Source organism: Chlamydotis macqueenii, chromosome 14, assembly GCF_036417535.1.
Source record: "Chlamydotis macqueenii isolate bChlMac1 chromosome 14, bChlMac1.mat, whole genome shotgun sequence".
Lineage (NCBI taxonomy): Eukaryota > Metazoa > Chordata > Aves > Otidiformes > Otididae > Chlamydotis > Chlamydotis macqueenii.
This window is the reverse complement of record NC_141569.1, coordinates 18767752-18786060: the sequence shown is the minus strand read 5'-3', so window position 1 is coordinate 18786060 and position 18309 is coordinate 18767752. Positions and strand designations below refer to the sequence as shown.

Genomic DNA, 18309 nt, shown 5'->3' with positions numbered 1-18309 from the left:
TAGAATTGCAAACAGTTTTAGCTGTTTATAAAAAACCCAGCAGTGGACTTTAATGTGTGCTTTTCTTTGATAGGCTCAGATGTCCAAGTGCCTCCACAGGCTGAAGGAAGAGACTGAGGCTGCTGAGCTCGGACAACAACACCAACTTTTGTTGTTGTACCAAGAAACCATCAGCTCTCAAATGGGCCAAAGGCACGCAGATGTCCCCAGACCATCAGGATACAATTCTTCATGCTGGCTACTCCAGAGAAGCAAACTGTCATTTCCTCAAAGATCCACCTGGAACCTATTGGATAAAAATCACTTCCCAGCAGTTCCTCACAGCCTGCCAGCGCACATCCCTGCCTGCCGGAGGCTCCTCGGGGAAGGAAAGCACTTGCATCCCAAAATGCTGATGGATCCCACCACCGAGTTAGTGCTGAAGCTGCCACTTGAAAGAGCCATTTAGCGATGTGGAAAGGGTCCTTCTGTTGCCTACGAGAATGGTCACAGCAGCCTGGCACCAAGATAAGGAGAAGCTGCCATACCTGGGCTGTTAACTGACCGGCATGGCAGCCACCCACTCCCTAACAGGACACACAGGGTGTGTCTTTACGAGTAAATTCAAACTTAGGAGCAGTGTTACAGGTCTGGCATGGATTTTCTTTTTGGTTTTTTTTTTTGGTTGGTTTTTTGTTGGTTTTTTTGTTTTGTTTTGGTTTTGGGTGGTTTTTTTTGTTGTTGTTTTAAGAAGAAAAGCAGTATCACTGCCAACCTATTCCTCTCAAAGCAGTCATTCTAGGAAACAGCTTGTAGCAAGGAGCACCTGCTCTGCTGGGTTAACTCTTCAAACAGAAGAACTGAAGAAGGTGAGCAGCGTGGTTTGTCCTGGATTCCTCTGGATGAAGGCTGTCCTGGCTCCAGCGCTGCTGCTCGGGCACCCTTAACGCCGCAGCCTGGCTGCGATGCTGAACCTGCTGTGGGCGGGATGCGGGGAAGGAGCCAGGATGTTTACACCGCGTCCAGGCATGTATGGTGATCTGAGCAGAGGTACTGAATGTGCATTAAAAAAACCCCTCAGAGGTGGAATAAGTAAATGAGTCTGAGGTCTCAAAGCATCTGAGAAATCTTCCAAAAAAAAGTCTGAAGAGCTGCGTCGAGGTGCAGGAGCCGGATCTGCCGCTGGTATAGCTGGAGGGTGCGGTTTTGTGTTTCCAAACCAGTACTGAGCACATCCTCTCCACCGGCACGTGGGCTGCTGATGCAGAGAAACCTGCGCAACCCTGCGGGAGCGCGGCGGCTTGTAGAACTGCAGGGGCTGAGCACGCAGATTTGGCTAGAGACAACTGAAATAACACCAGCAATTTCTGGGTGGTTGGCGTAGATTTACAACTGACAGTGGTGCATGGGATTTTTCTTGAGGTCTGGATCCACGTGAGCCCCCAGCTATGAAAATACGAAACGAAAGGCGACTGGTGCCCGCGAGCCTGTCCGTACAACGCATTAGGACGGGAGCAGTTGTGATGGGCAAAGACGACAGCCCTAGCTTCACCACGGAGCTTCGGCAGGGGACAAATGCGTGTGAGACCAAACCAGCTCCTGTGCAGTGTGTTCATCTGCAAGCATTTGGGACTGGAGTGCTCAAAGGCACTTGGAACACCAGATTCGGGTTTTCACTGAAATACCCTGTGTGCAAAATGTCCTGCTCTGGTGCAATAAACACGTGCAATAATTACGGCTTTTGTTTGGGCCTTTATTTAATTGTTTGAGAGGCTGGGCAGAAATGATGCCAGTGAAGCTGTCAGGGCTCAGGGCTCAGCACCGTGGCTCAGCCCGCGCCGAAGGGCTGCCGACGCAGCCTGCACGCTGCTCTGCAGCGGAGAGGATTAAGTGTATTTTCCTGTGCTGAAACCAATTCGCAGAACACCATTGCCCCTTCCAAATCTGAGGAAGCCAGAATGAATAAAATTCTGGCTGGCATACAATTTTGTGAGGCTGTTGCATCCATTGTCAGCTGTAGCAGCATTGCAAAGCTCCCGGGGCATCCATGTGCCCGCTGTGCCGGGGCCACGCAGGGTACCAGCCGGCAAAGCTCCTCCGATCTGCGTCTGCATGGCTACGCTGCAGTGGTGTGATCGAATTAAAACAATCTGCTTAAAAACACGCTAGAGAGAGAGGCTGGCTCTGTAATCTTTATTTCAGCTGAGCTACACCTTCTTTTAGGAAATAAACCCTCTGAGGATGATGAAGAGGGACAGTGCTGTGACACGAGGACGTGCCAAGTCCCACGTGCCAATGCTGCAGGGTGTTTTGAACGGGACCCTTGGCCCCACTTTGTGTGCTCAGAGCTTTCAACCTGCGCGTTCACCGTATTTTGGTGAACAAACAGATAGCAAATCCAGAAATTGGGTTATGATGCGAAGGGGGGTTCTCAGTTGAAGAGGAAAGAGGGCGAAAACGCAAAAACGGGCGGAGTGGAGCTGCTGGCACGGCGGCGGTGAAATGCTGCAAGCGCGGGGCCAGGCACCGGGGTGACGCGTTGGGGCTTGGCCAGCTCCTTGTCTCCAGGACCCCTCTGCTCTGCTGCTGACAATATTAATGACTTCCCTTAATTGCAGTCGTCTTGTAGCCTTTTATTTACCATGCATTACCTGTTCTGTTTGAGTACTGCAGTCAGTGCTTTTGGTGCATGTTACTGCACAGAAATGACTCTGAAAATGACCTAAGTTTTAAAATTCAAAGAGAGAACTTAGTATTTTAACCAGTTCCTATTTTGGTTTTTGTTAAGGTTTTGGAATTTACCCACCGGCTCATCTTTTAAAATCTCTCTCTGTCTCTTTTCAGGAAACCCCAAAGGTGCTATGCTGACTCACGGGAACGTGGTTGCTGATTTTTCAGGCTTTCTGAAAGTGACGGAGGTGAATACTCTGATCTCAAAAACGTTGCTGTGTGCAGAGCGCGTGAGTTAAGCTGTGTCCCGGCACGGGCTGGGAACGTGCTCCTGCAGATAAGAGGTGAAATTCCTCTTGCTCAGAGGGAAAAATCCATGGAAATGGGAGCAAGTCTGAGCTTACAGCGCTGGAGGGCATTAAATCCCCTTGCCAGCAGCGGCTCCCTGGCTCTGCAGGGCACAAAGTGCTGCTGGGGAGCGATGTTAGCTCCTGTAAATCAATTAGTTAACTTCTTTTGAAGAGCTAGGAGAGCAAACAAGCCCTGTACAGTTGCAACTGGTGCTTGAAAACGAGCACAGGGTCTGCTTGTGCTCTTTGCGTCCCATTGGGCTCCCACAATGTCCTCATTTATTTGAAAGCTCTCTGCATATAAAGTGTGTGTGTATATATATATATATTTATAAAAGCATATATGTTTTTCACAAGAATGGTTAATTTCATTGATATTAAAGTATATCTCAGTTTCTGTTACACATATTTTAAAAAAGCACACCACTGGCAAAGAACCTGTATAAATATGTTTCATGCAACGCATAAACTTGTGTTCAGAAAAAACATAGGAAGCAGAATTGCTTTAGCACAACGTATTAAGGATTTTGTACAGCTTGTACCTAACAAATATAACGAATCTATTTTTTTTTTTCTAGTAAGCAGGCAATTCTATAAAGTAGTGATCTGTACACAGGATGGACAGTTTGTTACCTTACATCCCTTGCTGGTTTTATCGTTGGTGCTGAAAATACTGCAGTTTTATCATCTTAATCTTTGAACTTCCTGAGATTTCCAGATCACTGTTGTAAAGAAACCTGGACACGTGATGGGAGAAATCCCACGGAACTCCTGTGTCCAAGTATGTGCAGGGTTGTGACTCCAGTAATTTGCAGTATGAAATACTGCAGCGAGCCCTCGGGCTTCGCGGCACGGAGCTTTTGTTGGCTTCAAGGGCAGCGAGATGCACAGATGAAAGCTGATGCATAGAAATGTCTGAGTTTCGAAGGGCAGGAACATTTATTTTGGAAGAGAATGAATTTAGAGGGAGCTGAGGGAACACGGCAGCTTCCAGGGCTGGCCCACAGAAATGGATTTAGTGATCGCTGGTGGCGATGGGACTCGGATTAATCTCGGAGGTATTAGATTGCGACGTCAGTCTGGTGTAAGTGGTTGTAAATTCGACAGCTGCACTCACCAGAGTGGTGTTGGTGAGGGTGTAAGCGCCCGTAGCCGACCCACACAATCAGGGCAGTGTCGAGCCACAGTAATGAGATCAAGCAACGGACGAAATACTTGGAAGTAGTGTCAGTTAATAAAATAAAAACACCTACAGCTGAGAAGTGCTGTAGATTTGCTGTTTACACACTCTTATGCCAGTTTTGCTTAGGTCAGTGATTTTTATAAATGGGACATTTCTGAAGTGAACCTATAGCTTTACCATATGGATGTTCTGAAATGCCAGGAAGCTGTTTTCATTTTTACCTTTAACAGGACAACTGTGCCAACTGTGAAACACTATTCAATGTCACCATTTTGGTCCGATTTAAAACCAAATCATTTATCCTTTGGGCACTTAAAGCAGTTTAAAAAAAAAAAAAGGCAGCGTGGCTAGTGATGCTAGTGGTTTTATGTTACTGTGCTTGCAGAAAATGAGGCCAATCTGAAAAAATGTATAAATAAACAGATCTGCAGGCCCTAATGGCTTAATTCAGACTGACACATAAAATAATATGAAAAGCGATACTGAAAATACCCGCATGGTCAGTCATGTTTGACCTCATTAGGTAATGGTTGGGAGGGCACACCCAAATCTGACTTGCCCAGATTTAACTTCAATAAAGTATTCCCCAAGGGAGAAACTCCTGTGCCTCCATCCAGCGGCGTGTCTCAGGTCCTGGGCTATCGATTCCATCACAGCAGTGGAGATGCGAAGTGGGTATAACTGCTAATACTGTGAGCAAATGGAGTTTATCCCCATTTCCCGCTCACTGCTGGCCTTGGTGCAAGTTATTGGGTAATCAAGCTCTTGGTTTTTCTAATCCATAATACTATGGCAAGCCTTGCCCTTGGAAATGCAGGTGGAAAGGCTGCTTTTCTTCTGGGGCGTGGATCAGGTAAGGCTCTCGGGGTGTTTGTTTATTCCAGCCTGCAAGACAGAATCAAAACCTTGGCAAACTGAAGACTTTGATCACTTTTATTTTTCACGTAATTTGTTAAGCCTTCTTTTTCCTCACTGCACCTGTCTGCGGGGTGGTGGTAATGCCCTTAAAATCACATTTTAATCACTTAAAATTACGAGAAACACTAACAGAGAAGTAATTAATTTTTGCAGCTGAAAAAAAAAATCATTACTTTTTCCAACATATTTTGATTCAAATCAATGATTAACCAAAGGAAAAGAAAAAAAAAATCTATAGCTGTGACTCCAGTAACGCTGTGGATCTCCGATGGGCTCTGTGCAGTGGGGATAACTGATGCTCCTGCAGAGCCCCGCTGCTTTCCAGGAGGCTCCTCCAGGTCTGGCCAGGACCCTGCAGGTCTGCACGCAGCCGAGAGCGCAAAGCGCGGTCCCGGCACCTCTTGGTAGAAAGCGATGCATAAAAATTGGGTTCTCTGCCAGGGTGAGCCTCCGTTTCCAGCGTGGGCTGTGTGAAGACGATAGGCCTTCTGCCCTGGAGAGACCTCTTCGTTGCCCTCTGTGTACATCTCCGTGCTCTTCACTCCTCCTGCTAACTGAGCTTCATTGGCGCTGTGGCTTAACGCTTCACTTCGTACGCTGCTCCCTTCCTCTCTCGATGATCTTTACCCTTTTGCTCCTCTGGTGCCATTTTTCTTTTTATTGTTTTATGACTTTCTTGTTGTCTTCCTGTCAGTGTTTCTTTCCTTTCTGTCTCCCATGCCCTTCACCTGCAGAAAGTGATCTTTCCGAGACAGGACGATGTGCTCATCTCCTTCCTGCCTCTGGCTCACATGTTTGAAAGAGTTATACAGGTAAGAAACCTGCCTGAACTGACGAGGCCTCGTGGGGCTCCTTGTGTTTTCTTCCAGAGTCAGTGGTCTCCTACTTGTGAGGATGTACACATTTCCTATTTGCCTTTAGCACACATGTTTGAGAGAATGGTACAGGTAAGGTCCTGGTGTCAGTGGAAATTGTCTTTTTTTCCACGCCAAAAGAAATTAAAATGAATAAAATACTAAATAATCGGCGATATCTTGTAACACTAAAAAAAAGCTTGTACTCCAGAAGTGCCACGTGCATAAGGGAGACCCACGTGCTCCGGGGAGACCTTAGAGCGGCCTTCCAGTGCCTAATGGGGCTACAGGAAAGCTGGGGAGAAACTCTTCAGCAGAGCCTGTTGTGACAGGATGAGGGGTAATGGCTCTAAAATAGAGGGAGGTAGACTCAAATTAGATATTAGATATTAGGAAATTTTTTTTTTTTACGCTGAGGGTGGTGGGACACTGTCCCAGGTTGCCCAGAGAGGTGGTGGGTGCCCCATCCCTGGAAACATTCCAGGCCAGGTTGGCCGGGGCTCTGAGCAACATGATCCGGTTGGAGATGTCCCTGCTCCTTGCAGGGGGGTCGGACTGGGTGGCCTTGAATGGTCCTTTCCTACCCAAACCATCCTGGGATTCGATGATTCTGTAACACCAAAGCCTGGCCTCTGCTCTCAGTGACGTGGCCATGAGTCCAGAGCCATCCCAGGACAGCTTCCCAGGCTCTCCAGCTCATGCTGGTGGCTCTGAGATTGGAAAACGGCCCTTCGTCAAAAAGCACAAACTGCCACCCGCACGATTTTGGGGGCAGCTTTTCAAAGCATTCAGAGCACTCTAGGGTCAGGTATCCTAGGAGTGAAAATTATTTCATGCTGTTTTCTACATCAGCTAAAATCCATTTATTGCATAAATAACCAGGTCTGCAAAAAACTCGCAGACACTGAAAAAGAGGAAACTGAGACCGTGGTGTGACACACGTGATCCTGCTGGCTGGGCAGCGTGCGGTGGGCATTAACTGGGAGCCAGCAGCCCCTGGAAATAATGGCAAATAGAAGGGCTAACTGGTGCCAGCCCACACAACTGCCTTCTCGCATCTCTTTCTGAAAAGACAGGTGACAATTGGTGTGGTAGGCAAGTCAGATGAGACGATCACATCGGTTCTCCTGGCCTGAGAACTAAAAACTGATCCAACATGTGGAAACTGGATGTGGATTCAGCTGCAGCTCTGTGCTTTCTCAGGGAGGACTGTTTCAGGCTAAAAGCACAGTTTTTGAGTCAGATAAGCCTCCCACTTCTCAGTAACAACTGTGCCAGAAATAATATATTCTGCCCTGTTAAAAATGTGGAAATTGGAAGTGAAATTCCATGAGTGATTTGGAAAATTACAGCCCAGTCTACTTTTAAAAGGCAAGTTGGACAGTATGCCACCTCTATTCAGGCAAACTGCTTTGCCAGCAAACAAGGATATAATTATTAAAAAGTCATCTGATGTGGGGGAAAAAAAAAAAGAATTAGAAATATTTGGGATAACCTCATTTGACAGGATGTTGCCATATTGAAAGGGAAAGGCCTCCAAAGGATGTTCACCTTTATCCTCTCTGCTAAAAAAAGCTCATGAATATAAAGATTTTTTTTTTTTTTCAAACAGGCTAAAAAATAATTTTCAATTTTTTTTTCTGAACAAGCACTGTGTCAACTTCTCTAGTTTTAGCCAACATTATTAGTTCCTGGAACTTACAGTTAAAATTGAACAGATACATTGGAGAGCTCAGAAAAGCCAGCGGACTGGTCCGGGCTCAGGGAGGCTGGGCTCAGCTCCTGGCGTCACGGGCGCTTTGCTGAGGACGTGTCCCGCTTGTGCTCTAGAAGCAGAGGAGCGATGCTGGTCTCGAAATGCTCTCTGGTGACAAAATGCCAGTTTTACCAAGTCAGTGACTAGCCCTCTGCAGCACTGCTGCCTACCAGAGCTGCGGCTTCAGGCAGCCTGCCCTGCCCCATCCGCACACCCAGCTCCCTTCCGGCCTGATTGAAGTTTCCATTCCGAGTACAAAACTTCTGGATCGGTAGTTTCCATACAAGTCAAGCACCTTTTATGAAGTGGGCTTCTATTTCTGGGATACAGGATCAGGCACTGTATTGCTAACATAGTCTATATTGTATTTAAACAAAACTAAAGTATTAACATCTAAAAATCGGCTGCCGCTCAGTACGTTTTGCAATGTTCCTTAATATGCATTTCTTTATTCACAGTAGGTCCTTGTGCTGTGAGCTGCTGTCGTAGGTCTGGGCTTCAGAGGAGAAGTTCAGATCCAGAATCTGACCATAACTCGGACTTCTCCATCCCCGTATGCAGGGGATGAAGGAGAAATCCCTTCTAAAAGCTTTGGTTCCTCCTTCTTCCAGAAACAGGGGCAAATTTGGTGGATGCTGAATTGCCAGTACTGAAAAGTGCCCAGAGCTATCCACCTATTTCTATTCAGTGCAAAACTTATGGTTACATTTCCATAAATTTCTAAAGCCCTGTTTTGCCTCACTGAGAGCAGAATTTCAGGAAAGGCACTTCTGTGTTTGGGCGGGATGCTCTTCCATGGGAATTCAAAGCGAAGTGGTTACATGTGTTCCTTTTTCTTCCCATCAGTCTGTCGTGTATTGCCACGGAGGGCGAATCGGGTTCTTTCAAGGAGATATTCGTCTCTTATCCGATGACATGAAAGCATTGCGTCCAACCATCTTCCCTGTCGTGCCGCGGCTGTTAAACAGGATGTACGATAAGGTGAGTTTAATTTTGTTCTTTTTGTAATAATAAAGTTAGCCTCTCCCTCTGCTCTCACTGAGGTCACTAGTGACACTTCCAGAGACGAGGGATTTTTTTTCATCAGAGAAACACCAGTCAAACTGGAATGCAGCAGGACTTTTTGTGCTCTTCAACCAGTTTTGGAACTTGAATCTCTCTTTCTGGTGGCATTGGCAGCTCAAAATCAGGAACTGCAGTGTAAATGTGAGGTTGGCCTTTGGATCCAGAAATCTTTAAAACTGAGAGATGGTCTTGAGAGGTACTTAAGACAGACATGCCTGGTCATCATGTTAAATCTGTTTGACCAGCTGGGAATATTTATTCCTCAGCAGACTTATCCTCTAAAGATGAGCTTAAGCACAAGCTACTGATTTAATTTTTCCCCAAGGTCAGGACTGTTGGATCGGGGGTTCTGGTGCCCCGTGAGAGGGATGTAGATATGTAGTTGATGCTGGTGTGTGTTTAAGCTCAGGTAAGCACAGCCCGCGTAGTCTTATTTAACTGTACTGCCGATGTCAGTGTGCCCTGCCTGGCACTGGCAGAACCGCGCCGCTGTAATTGTAAGAACAGCTGTTGATGTTTTCTTTCTCTCGGGTGTCGCGCTGCCCGCCGCCCCGCACTGCCGCAGATCTTCAGCCAGGCAGACACGTCCCTCAAGCGCTGGGTTCTGGAATTCGCTGCAAAACGGAAAAAGGCAGAAGTTCGAAACGGGATTATTAGAAATGACAGCTTGTGGGATAAACTTTTCTTCAATAAAATACAGGTGAGGAATTTAAGAAGTGAGTCTAACGTCAAAGAACCATCATTTCTTCTAGCAATGACTGGTTTTCCTTAAAGTCAGTGCGGTCCGCTTGCCTGATGATGAGCTGTGAGCAATTGCTACTCACCAGCAAACAACAGACTGAAAAATTGAATAGAAAAAGGAAAAGGAGCACAGTTTGTTTTTTCCATTAACTTCTACGTGAACTTTTGCCACATTTATTTTTATTTATGTATTCATTTTTAAACGCCATGTGTAAGAGGCCAAAATTCCACTTCCATTAGGGATAGTTTTCCAGAAAGGAAGGGGGAAATGCGAGGCAGCCTACGACAGCTTTTGCCACATCCCTCCTTCAGCAGCACCAAGAAAGCAGCACCGGCACAGTGCCTGGTCTTCCCAGCTGACAGACGCCCTTGTCCTCTGCCAGCTGAAGCTGCCCAGAAGCAGGATCGTTGCCTCCTGCCCGACACGAGGACTGCTCTCACCTCCTTTGGTATTTCAGGCGCTCTGCCTTGCAGGGACTGGGCACCTGCTGCGGGCTCTGCCCGTGCCCCATGGAGAAATAAATGGTTTCTCCTCGCGCACACCCAGCAACAGGCTGGCGAGAGGACTGCATCAAACCCACTCCTGTCTCCTGCCAGTGGGGATGGAATTCAGGAAGGTGGTCAGGAAAAGAGGAGTAGGATCAAAGAGGCGTCGCTCCAAAGTGCTCTGCAAATTCTCCATAGACACGATTGGATTTAGGGTCAGGTTTCAATTGGGGATATTCAAACTGTTGTTTTTCCTAGGAAAACAAGAATAAGGGTGTAGAGAAAAATGCACAAGTAAATAACAATTTAACAGCAGGGGAAGGAAATCAGAATGCTCTGCTGAGTGCCACACATCTCAGGAAAAAAAATAATGAAATTGGCTTTAAACCAGATTTTCCAGGCGCCGTGCTACTCCAGGAGGCTCTGATTACTTCATTTTTTAATTGGATAACTTATCTGGAGAGACGCCACTTTATTTTTAACTAAAGAAACTGACTGTACTTTTCATCTGCGGATTAGTTGTCCTCAGCGTGCACTGGGAGCAGGGTTCACGCGACGCGGACGGGGGCGCAGACATGAGGCAAGCCCGGCTGCATATTGATTCAGGATCTGGCGAGACTGGCAGGCTCAACCAGGAGTTGTTTTCTTTTGTGCTGGGTTTCCTTTTTACTTTTGGAATAAGAAAAAGGAAGTGAAGGGGAGAAAAAAAAAAGCAGTAAAATGTGACACAGGAATTGATGTAGTACCCTCCACAAGTATTTGAAGGTCATCTGCCTTAGAAAAGGGACAGCCTTATTTTAGATGGCTTGAGAGCCAATTCATTAAAAACAACGAGGTGCAAACAAGCAAGGAAAACTGGAGAAGGGAAAAGTCTGGATTTTTCCCAACAGTTCCCCCGAGGCAGATGTGCTCCCCCAGGCCAAGGCTGCTTTCCTGAAAGGGTGCAGCAGGGACATGGCTGCCCTGGTCCTCCGAGAGACGTAGGGCGCTCGCTCCGTATGTCGCGTGGATCTGATGGAGGAAGAGTTGTTTCTTGGACGTTATTTCTATCGATGAGGGACACAGTTATTGCTTTTAAGATTTAGCTGGCTTCTTATCCCTAAGGAACGATTCAGTGCCAGTTTTTATTTCCATAGCACAGCTGCATCTATTCTAGAGAGGGCAGAACTGGGACCATTTTGTGCAATGTGTATAGATATATTTTGTCTGTACACAATACTGACGATGCTGCCGGTTTTGCCATCTGTGATAACCTGTGACGCTTTCTTTTGTCCTCTCCTGCTATCGAACAGGCAAGTCTCGGCGGGTGCGTTCGCATGATAGTCACAGGCGCTGCCCCCGCCTCTCCGACCGTCCTGGGCTTCCTCCGTGCGGCACTTGGATGTCAGGTGGGCTCGCGCGGCTGCTTGCGGCTGTTCCTTTGCCCTTCGCTAGGAAACACGCTGCGCTGAAGGCAGGAGGTGGGTTAGGACCTCAGGGGTGCATTCAGGACGGCTTTACCAGGATGGATCCACCGGCAGCTGCGGGGCTCGGGCAGACCCAGCGCCCTGGTGTCCCCGCAGCTGTGGGGCTGGAGGGGGAACGGCCCGTGGCCCTGGGCAGGGAGCAGCAGGCAAATGCTGACTTTGCTGTGAGCAGCTGCCAAAAAAAAAAAAAAAAGCAGAGATTCATCCCACCCATCTCTCAGCACTTAATTGAGTATGTGCAATTAAATGTGCTTACGCATGTGCCAGGAGCTTTGTTACAAGAGCTTTACTCTATATATAAATGGAGAAAAATAATCCTCTGATGGCAATTTAAACCACTTTGGACCTCCACTGCGTTATTTCTCTTTGACTAGGAAGCCCAGGGCAACTAAAAGGCCTCATTCAAGAGCCTAAAATTAGGTGAAAAAAAAAATTAAAAGGTGTATTTTCAAAATGTCCCACAAAAATATCTTTTTCTAGTAACATCCTTCTTGACTCAAAAGCTAAGTGCTGAATTTGTCTTCTCACTATTTTCAGCTCTACGGAGCCGTGGCAATTCATAGTCGTGTAGATAAAACTGGGTGTACAGGAGGAACCAGGAGAAGTGTCCCTGCGTTAAATGTGCGCCTGTGCGTTGCAGCTGGCAGGATTAGCTCACAGGACTGTGCCCCTCAATGCAATTCCTACAGTTTTATTCTGGAGTAGTGAAATCATCTGTGCTGTTTCAGAGAGACCTGTTTCTCTGCCAGGTTTATGAAGGTTATGGCCAAACAGAATGCACAGCGGGATGCACCTTTACGACGCCGGGTGACTGGACATCAGGTAATGATTTTCTTCCACCATTTCCAGAAAGAAAAGAAATGCATGTTTCTTTTGAGAATTCTGCACTGTAACATCACGGGGTGTTGTGCAACATTCACCACCATGTGAATAATCTTCAGCAAATGTAATGTTCTTGAAAGTATTGCTAGTCCAGAATAAATCCACAGGGATCAGATGCTGGGCATGTTTGCCTGGGGAGATATGGAATCGTTCCTTGAGCTGTTATTTGCGATACTCTCATCTCTGCATTCCCGATGCTGTGAGTCCTCTCTACAGCACTGGAGCTGAATTTAAAAGAACATTTGTTAGATTGAAATGCTGGAACAAAGAAAAGGTTAATATGTACTTGGTGAGCAAACCCAGGCTTCGAATACAGATCCACCACTACTCAATACTTTGTGTATTTCAGGCTATTAAAACTTTAGTATCTTCACAAAATCAGGTAAAAATTAGCACTAAGCAAGATTCAGATAATACGTACAAGTACTGCAGCTTAACTTCTTCTTAAAATAATCCATTAATGTTTATAAACATGTTTTGAAAAGGTATCATACCCATTCAAATAAATACTAGTTGGAAACCCGGATATCGGATATTAACAGGTCTGGCCAGTTAAAGATTTCCTTCCCTCCAACCCAGATTTTCCGTGGCTGGAGCAGAGCACACGCTTTCTTCTCCCAGCACAACTGGCCATCTGTTTGGTTTTCTTCAAACCAAACCCAGCCCCTTGCAGATGCCGGTGCGTCCCGGGGCTCGCTGCCCACCAGCGCCACATCCTCGACGCACTTCCATCTGGGAGCCTTTGCAAAATGAGACTTTGGCTCGGGAGAGCTACAGCGTGTGCTGTGACACAGAGCTGGGACTCCTCTTTCCAGTCCATCTTTCATACTGGCCATTTCTGGGGGAAACAGGACTGGTTTGCACACCGCAGTGCTCTAGCAGTGCTTGTCGTTGCCCTCGCTTCATCTTTGTAAAGAGATGAGGGGAAAAGCGTTCAGCGTAACGTCACTGCGGTTGGTATTCCCAGGCGATTAAAACAACGAGAGTCCAGAGCTTTTATAAGGAGATGAGTTTTCAAAAGGGTTTGGACTCTTACAAGTAAGGGAGACACGCTCCGCATTTTGCCATGTTTGAAAATAGGGTTTATATTCAAATGAGAGGTTTGGATATTTAGTTTCAATAGTTCAAAACCTTAAAATGAGGAAATAGGCCCAGCTCCTGCAAGAACATGCAGTACATCGACAACTATGTGAGCAACTAATAATAAAATGCTAATTATTGGTTATAGGAGAGATGACAAGTGACTTGATAACTTTGATTTCCAGGTCATGTAGGAGCCCCTTTGCCCTGTAACTTAATCAGATTGAAGGATGTGGAAGAGCTGAATTATTTTGCTTCCAAAGGAGAAGGAGAGGTAGCAAATCACATTTTCCTATCAAGTTCTCACTCATTAACACTGTATTAAGAAGATGTGTAGTTATAGAAGCATTTTACTTTTGTAAGGTGCATGGTTGCTGATGTGTTGTGTATTACAATCGGGAAAATGTCAATTCAGCGGTAGAGCAGCAAAAAGCTTTAATTAAAAAGGGGCTGTGGCAGTACTTCCAGCCAATGCCATGCCTACTTTAAAAGCTAAGACTGAATTAATTAGTTCAGCTAAGAAGAGCTGAATTGCCGTGATTTCTACATTGCTGATATATCTATACTGCACAGAAATTAAACTTATTGAAAGAACTTTTTTTTTAACTGCAAGCTGAATGCAAACCAATGTCAAACAAATCAGTTTTGCATTCCCTATGTCATATGTCCATTAGTTTTTCCATAGAAAAAAATCCATCGATAATTTCATAACAGAATATATTTTGGTTTTGTGGAGCATAGTCATTAAGTCAACCTTTAAAATATTTCAATTTTAGTAAATTACTATTTAGCTTGTTAGTATTTACAGCAGAATAATAAAATAATTTCTCAGGACCTCTGGCTGTTTTGCAGATATGTGTGAAAGGACCAAACGTTTTCAAAGGTTACCTGAAAGACGACGAGAAGACAACTGAAGCGCTGGACCAGGAGGGCTGGCTTCACACAGGAGACATCGGGAAATGGTTACCTGTGCGTTCTGATCAGATGCTTAGTTCTCATGCCAGTTGTATTATCCCATGTACATTTTCAAGTACTGAACTTAAATTTCCAAGCAGATCTGTCTTTCCACGAGATTAAGTGCAGAATAAGCTCGATATGTCAGATATTTTGCAGAATAAGCTCGATATGTCAGTGAAGCATTTGCTGGCAATTTAAAGAGCCCTGTTAAAAGCAGACAGCTTACTGAGTCTCTGTGGTTAAATAACTTCTCTGGGAACTCTCACTTCTTTCTCCTAACAGAACGGGACTCTTAAAATTATTGATCGGAAAAAGCATATATTTAAACTTGCTCAGGGAGAATATATTGCACCGGAGAAGATAGAGAATATCTATATCCGCAGTGACCCTGTTGCCCAGATCTACGTCCATGGAGACAGCCTGCAGGTAAAAAATAAGTTTTCAGAAAATATTAGTTTATTCTTTGTAAATAGAAGACAGAGAGCTGGGCAGGAACAAGGGGGAAGTGAGAGGATCACGCCATCTTTTCACCCCGATGTCTCCCTCCTGTTCTGGAGCTGGCCGGCAGCCGCGCGGGAGCTGAGCTGCTGGTGTGACCCTAAGCAGCTTGGAGGATGTTCTGACCAAAGATCAAGCCTTTAAATTTGTTTCAGTGTCACCCTTTGGGTCTCTAAAGCTTTCCTTTGCCACGCAGCCTGCGGTAAGCCCGAGGAAGGCAAAGCCACCGCTGCTCCGTGACCACTGCCTGCCCATTTTAACGAATCTCGTTGCGTTTATTCACATATCTCTACAACCATGTACAGCTTCTGAAACCACTGCAATTTATCCCTCTGCGTTCAGTGGTCACAAACATGAGGCTTGCCTTGGCACTGGAGTTTGTGTGATATGAGCTATGCTCAGCTCTGACTTGCGCCTGTGAAAAATTTAAGCGATTTGATTAATGTCCAAGCACAACACAAACCAAACTGAAGGTGTTAAAATTGTTGGCAAATGCAGGAACAGTCACAGAGAACCTTTTCACCTGAGGAAAAGGCACAGACACAAAAATATACTTCACTATGACATGTTAGCGAATTATTGACATAATTAAACACGAAGTGATGAACACATAGCGAATTCAACCAGCTTACATATTCAGTATTGGGCCTTAAATATTGTTCAGCTTTTCCCTGCAACTCTTCTTCCCCTTCACCTACAGGCCTTTCTGGTGGGAATTGTGGTGCCTGACTCCGAAGTGATGCCTGGCTGGGCAAAGAAAAGAGGGTTTGATGGAACATACGCAGAACTCTGTAAAAATAAGGTTTGTGTCTCTGTCTATCTGCAGTACAGACATTTCTTTACTGTAGCATAACCTAGTTAGAGTAGGTGTCCCTTAACAATGATCTCGGTGACAAGAATTATTTCTTCGCTGAAAATTAAGCAAGGTTGCCCCGGATACAGTGATGTGTGCTGACTGATGGTACAGAGCTCTGCGAGCTCCGGCACGGGGGGACCAAGGGTCTGTCTTGCAGAGAACAACAGTTCGGCAGTAGGAGAGGTCGTATCTGTTTAGATGTCTTAAATAAGGATCCCAGCCTTATTTACACACACTGTGTAATACTGAGTGACTGAGTTGCATCGCACCAACGAACACTGATGCCACTGAGTCATCCCACTGGCGTCTGTGGGAAGTAATTCTGCGTCTAAATCTGGCAAATGGTTGAAGGGTTGAGCATCTATGCCATGTATGTTTGAAAACACAACCTTACACTTCACACTGAGGAAAGAGTTACCATCACCACACTTACATTTAATGTTTATACCTCTCTTTAATAGAATATTTCCTAATAACTTATTAACGATAAGGCACTTGAACTTTACTGAGAAACGTGTTTTCTTGATAAACGATGACATAATTGCATGTAAGGTTGGCTCTGCTATTTCAGGAGGAATTTATGTGTTTTAACCCAGGAACTGCAGCAAGCAATAATGGAAGACATGGTGCGGTTAGGTAAGGAGAGTGGACTTCATTCCTTCGAGCAGGTAACAAGAAACAATGACTATGTTGTTCAGTGTGGTCAGACAGGCAACTTGTCCGTTTGTATGGCGTTGGGGATTTGTCAGCATTTGTTCTGTTACTACCTATCCTCGCTGCAGCTGCATGCAATGTTTTCTGAGAGCGAGCTTTATTGCTGGCAAGCTGTAGTTCCTTTGAAAAATACATATGCTGTGATTCTGCCTTCCACTCACGCCTGAAATTTGAATTAAATTTAGTTAAAGATTTGAGTGCAGAGGTAAAAATCTAATCCAGGGCCATGGATTATCTCCAGTGTGACAACCAGGGGTCAGGATAAGTGTCTGCAGGACTCTGATTCTTCTGTCACCGAAAGCACTGTTAGGAAACTGGGTCACTAATTACCCTTCTTACACCTGACCTAGGAAATGCTGCGGGTTCGTTTATTTTCAGCCTGTGCACTAATTCTTTTCTGGTGCTTGTGTAAATATTTCTGCAAGAGAGCTACAAACACTTCAGAAGGGGAGATCTGAAATCAGTGATGGACTACATAACATTAAAAGCACAGTAAAAAAAAAATCCACCACATATTAAAATGTCAAATGTTTATTTCTGTTAAAATAATGAACATCTTATTCATGGTATATAATTAGCAAGGACCTTTTTGCTTTTGTTTAGACTGTTTGTGGGTGGTAATTCTAATGAGTAATTCACCATATCTGAGTGCAGCAGAAGCACTATTAAACATAAACTTGTTATTCTTCATTTCTCAGTTACATATGCAAATGAAATGATAGTAAAAAGAAATAAATTTAAAAATGAAATTCAATATAAAGCATGGTTTAGAATGCACATAATTGTTGGTGGTGTAAGTCTGGTGTGCTTCTGCCATAGTCTTCACAGTCTGAAATCTCCTCCAGTAGTCTGTTCTACCAGCAGTTTGCAATAAATAAATGATAAAGTAGCGAGGAAAGCCTTGCCATCTTTCTCAAAGTTAAGAAGAAATTTCACATTTCAAAACTAAAGGGCTTATAAATGAACACCTCTGTTGCAATATGTAATCTTAAAAGCTAACTTTGAGCCAGATATTAGAGGGGGATGCTCTTGGGGGACGGGACCTCTCTACATGGGGGAGCCACCCTGTCCCATCTCCGTCCTTGCCTGCCACGCCAGAGGTCTGGGTGCGGAGCTCTGCCTTGGAGATGCCAGCTCTGGCTTCTCTGACCAACAGCTTCCAGGGGCCGGGCGCTGAAAGCCAGTGGGGGAAGCTCTGACAGCACAAACACCGATTTTGTGAAGGATGTCACTGGGGGAGGAACTGGACCATGATGCTTATAGGGGAAAAATGAATCACTTACCTAGTGGGAATTTAAAAATTGATCCTCAGTCTGTATTCTTGCAACTGCCAGTCTCCCAAAATGCAACACAGTCTGGTTTGGGGAATCGTGAAAGCAGCAGATGGCTGGGGAATTTTGTCTGCAATCAGTGGACTATGACCAGTCACGCAGCAGTTTTCTGCTTTCTCCCACACCAGCACTCCCATAAACGCACTGGAAGGAAAAGCTCACTCCCATCTGTGCTGCCAGGCTCCCTGCTGTGCTCGGAGACACCGCCGCTAACAAGGGCAGCCTTGTAAAATCCTATTTGCCTAGGCTGAATGATTTTATATCATTTTTAATTAGCTAGTAAACCACCATCGATTCCTCTTCTTTAAACATGACCATGGTGTACATTCTGTGTGCCTGCAAAGCTTCGTGATAATTTTGCAAGACCAAATTAGCGCCTTGCTGCGCTTCGGTCCCGATTTCACAGGGAAAGGGGTTTACGCGCTCCTTCTCCTGGAGAGCTCCCTTCTGCGCTGGCTGGCTGTCGGGCCAGCGCGGACACGGGAGAGCAACCAGGAGAGCAGGGAGGGGTGGTGGAGGGTTT

The 18309-nt window shown here is 45.5% G+C and overlaps 1 protein-coding gene across 9 annotated transcripts in view; it reads left to right on the top strand.

Annotated features, from left to right (window-relative positions):
- Window positions 1–18309, top strand: part of ACSL6 (acyl-CoA synthetase long chain family member 6) — a 56256-nt gene that overhangs the window by 32999 nt on the left and 4948 nt on the right. For 6 of the 9 annotated variants that reach the window (XM_086758793.1, XM_086758796.1, XM_086758795.1 and 3 more), the window contains exons 10-20: window positions 2824–2897; window positions 5835–6047; window positions 8557–8691; window positions 9341–9475; window positions 11295–11390; window positions 12218–12290; window positions 13616–13704; window positions 14283–14399; window positions 14670–14813; window positions 15586–15687; window positions 16338–16409. In XM_086758793.1, the coding sequence (XP_086614919.1) occupies window positions 2824–2897; window positions 5835–6047; window positions 8557–8691; window positions 9341–9475; window positions 11295–11390; window positions 12218–12290; window positions 13616–13704; window positions 14283–14399; window positions 14670–14813; window positions 15586–15687; window positions 16338–16409 (1250 nt within the window). The remainder of the gene's footprint in view (window positions 1–2823; window positions 2898–5834; window positions 6048–8556; window positions 8692–9340; window positions 9476–11294; window positions 11391–12217; window positions 12291–13615; window positions 13705–14282; window positions 14400–14669; window positions 14814–15585; window positions 15688–16337; window positions 16410–18309) is intronic. The other 3 variants (XM_086758800.1, XM_086758801.1, XM_086758802.1) reach the window with 3 other exon arrangements.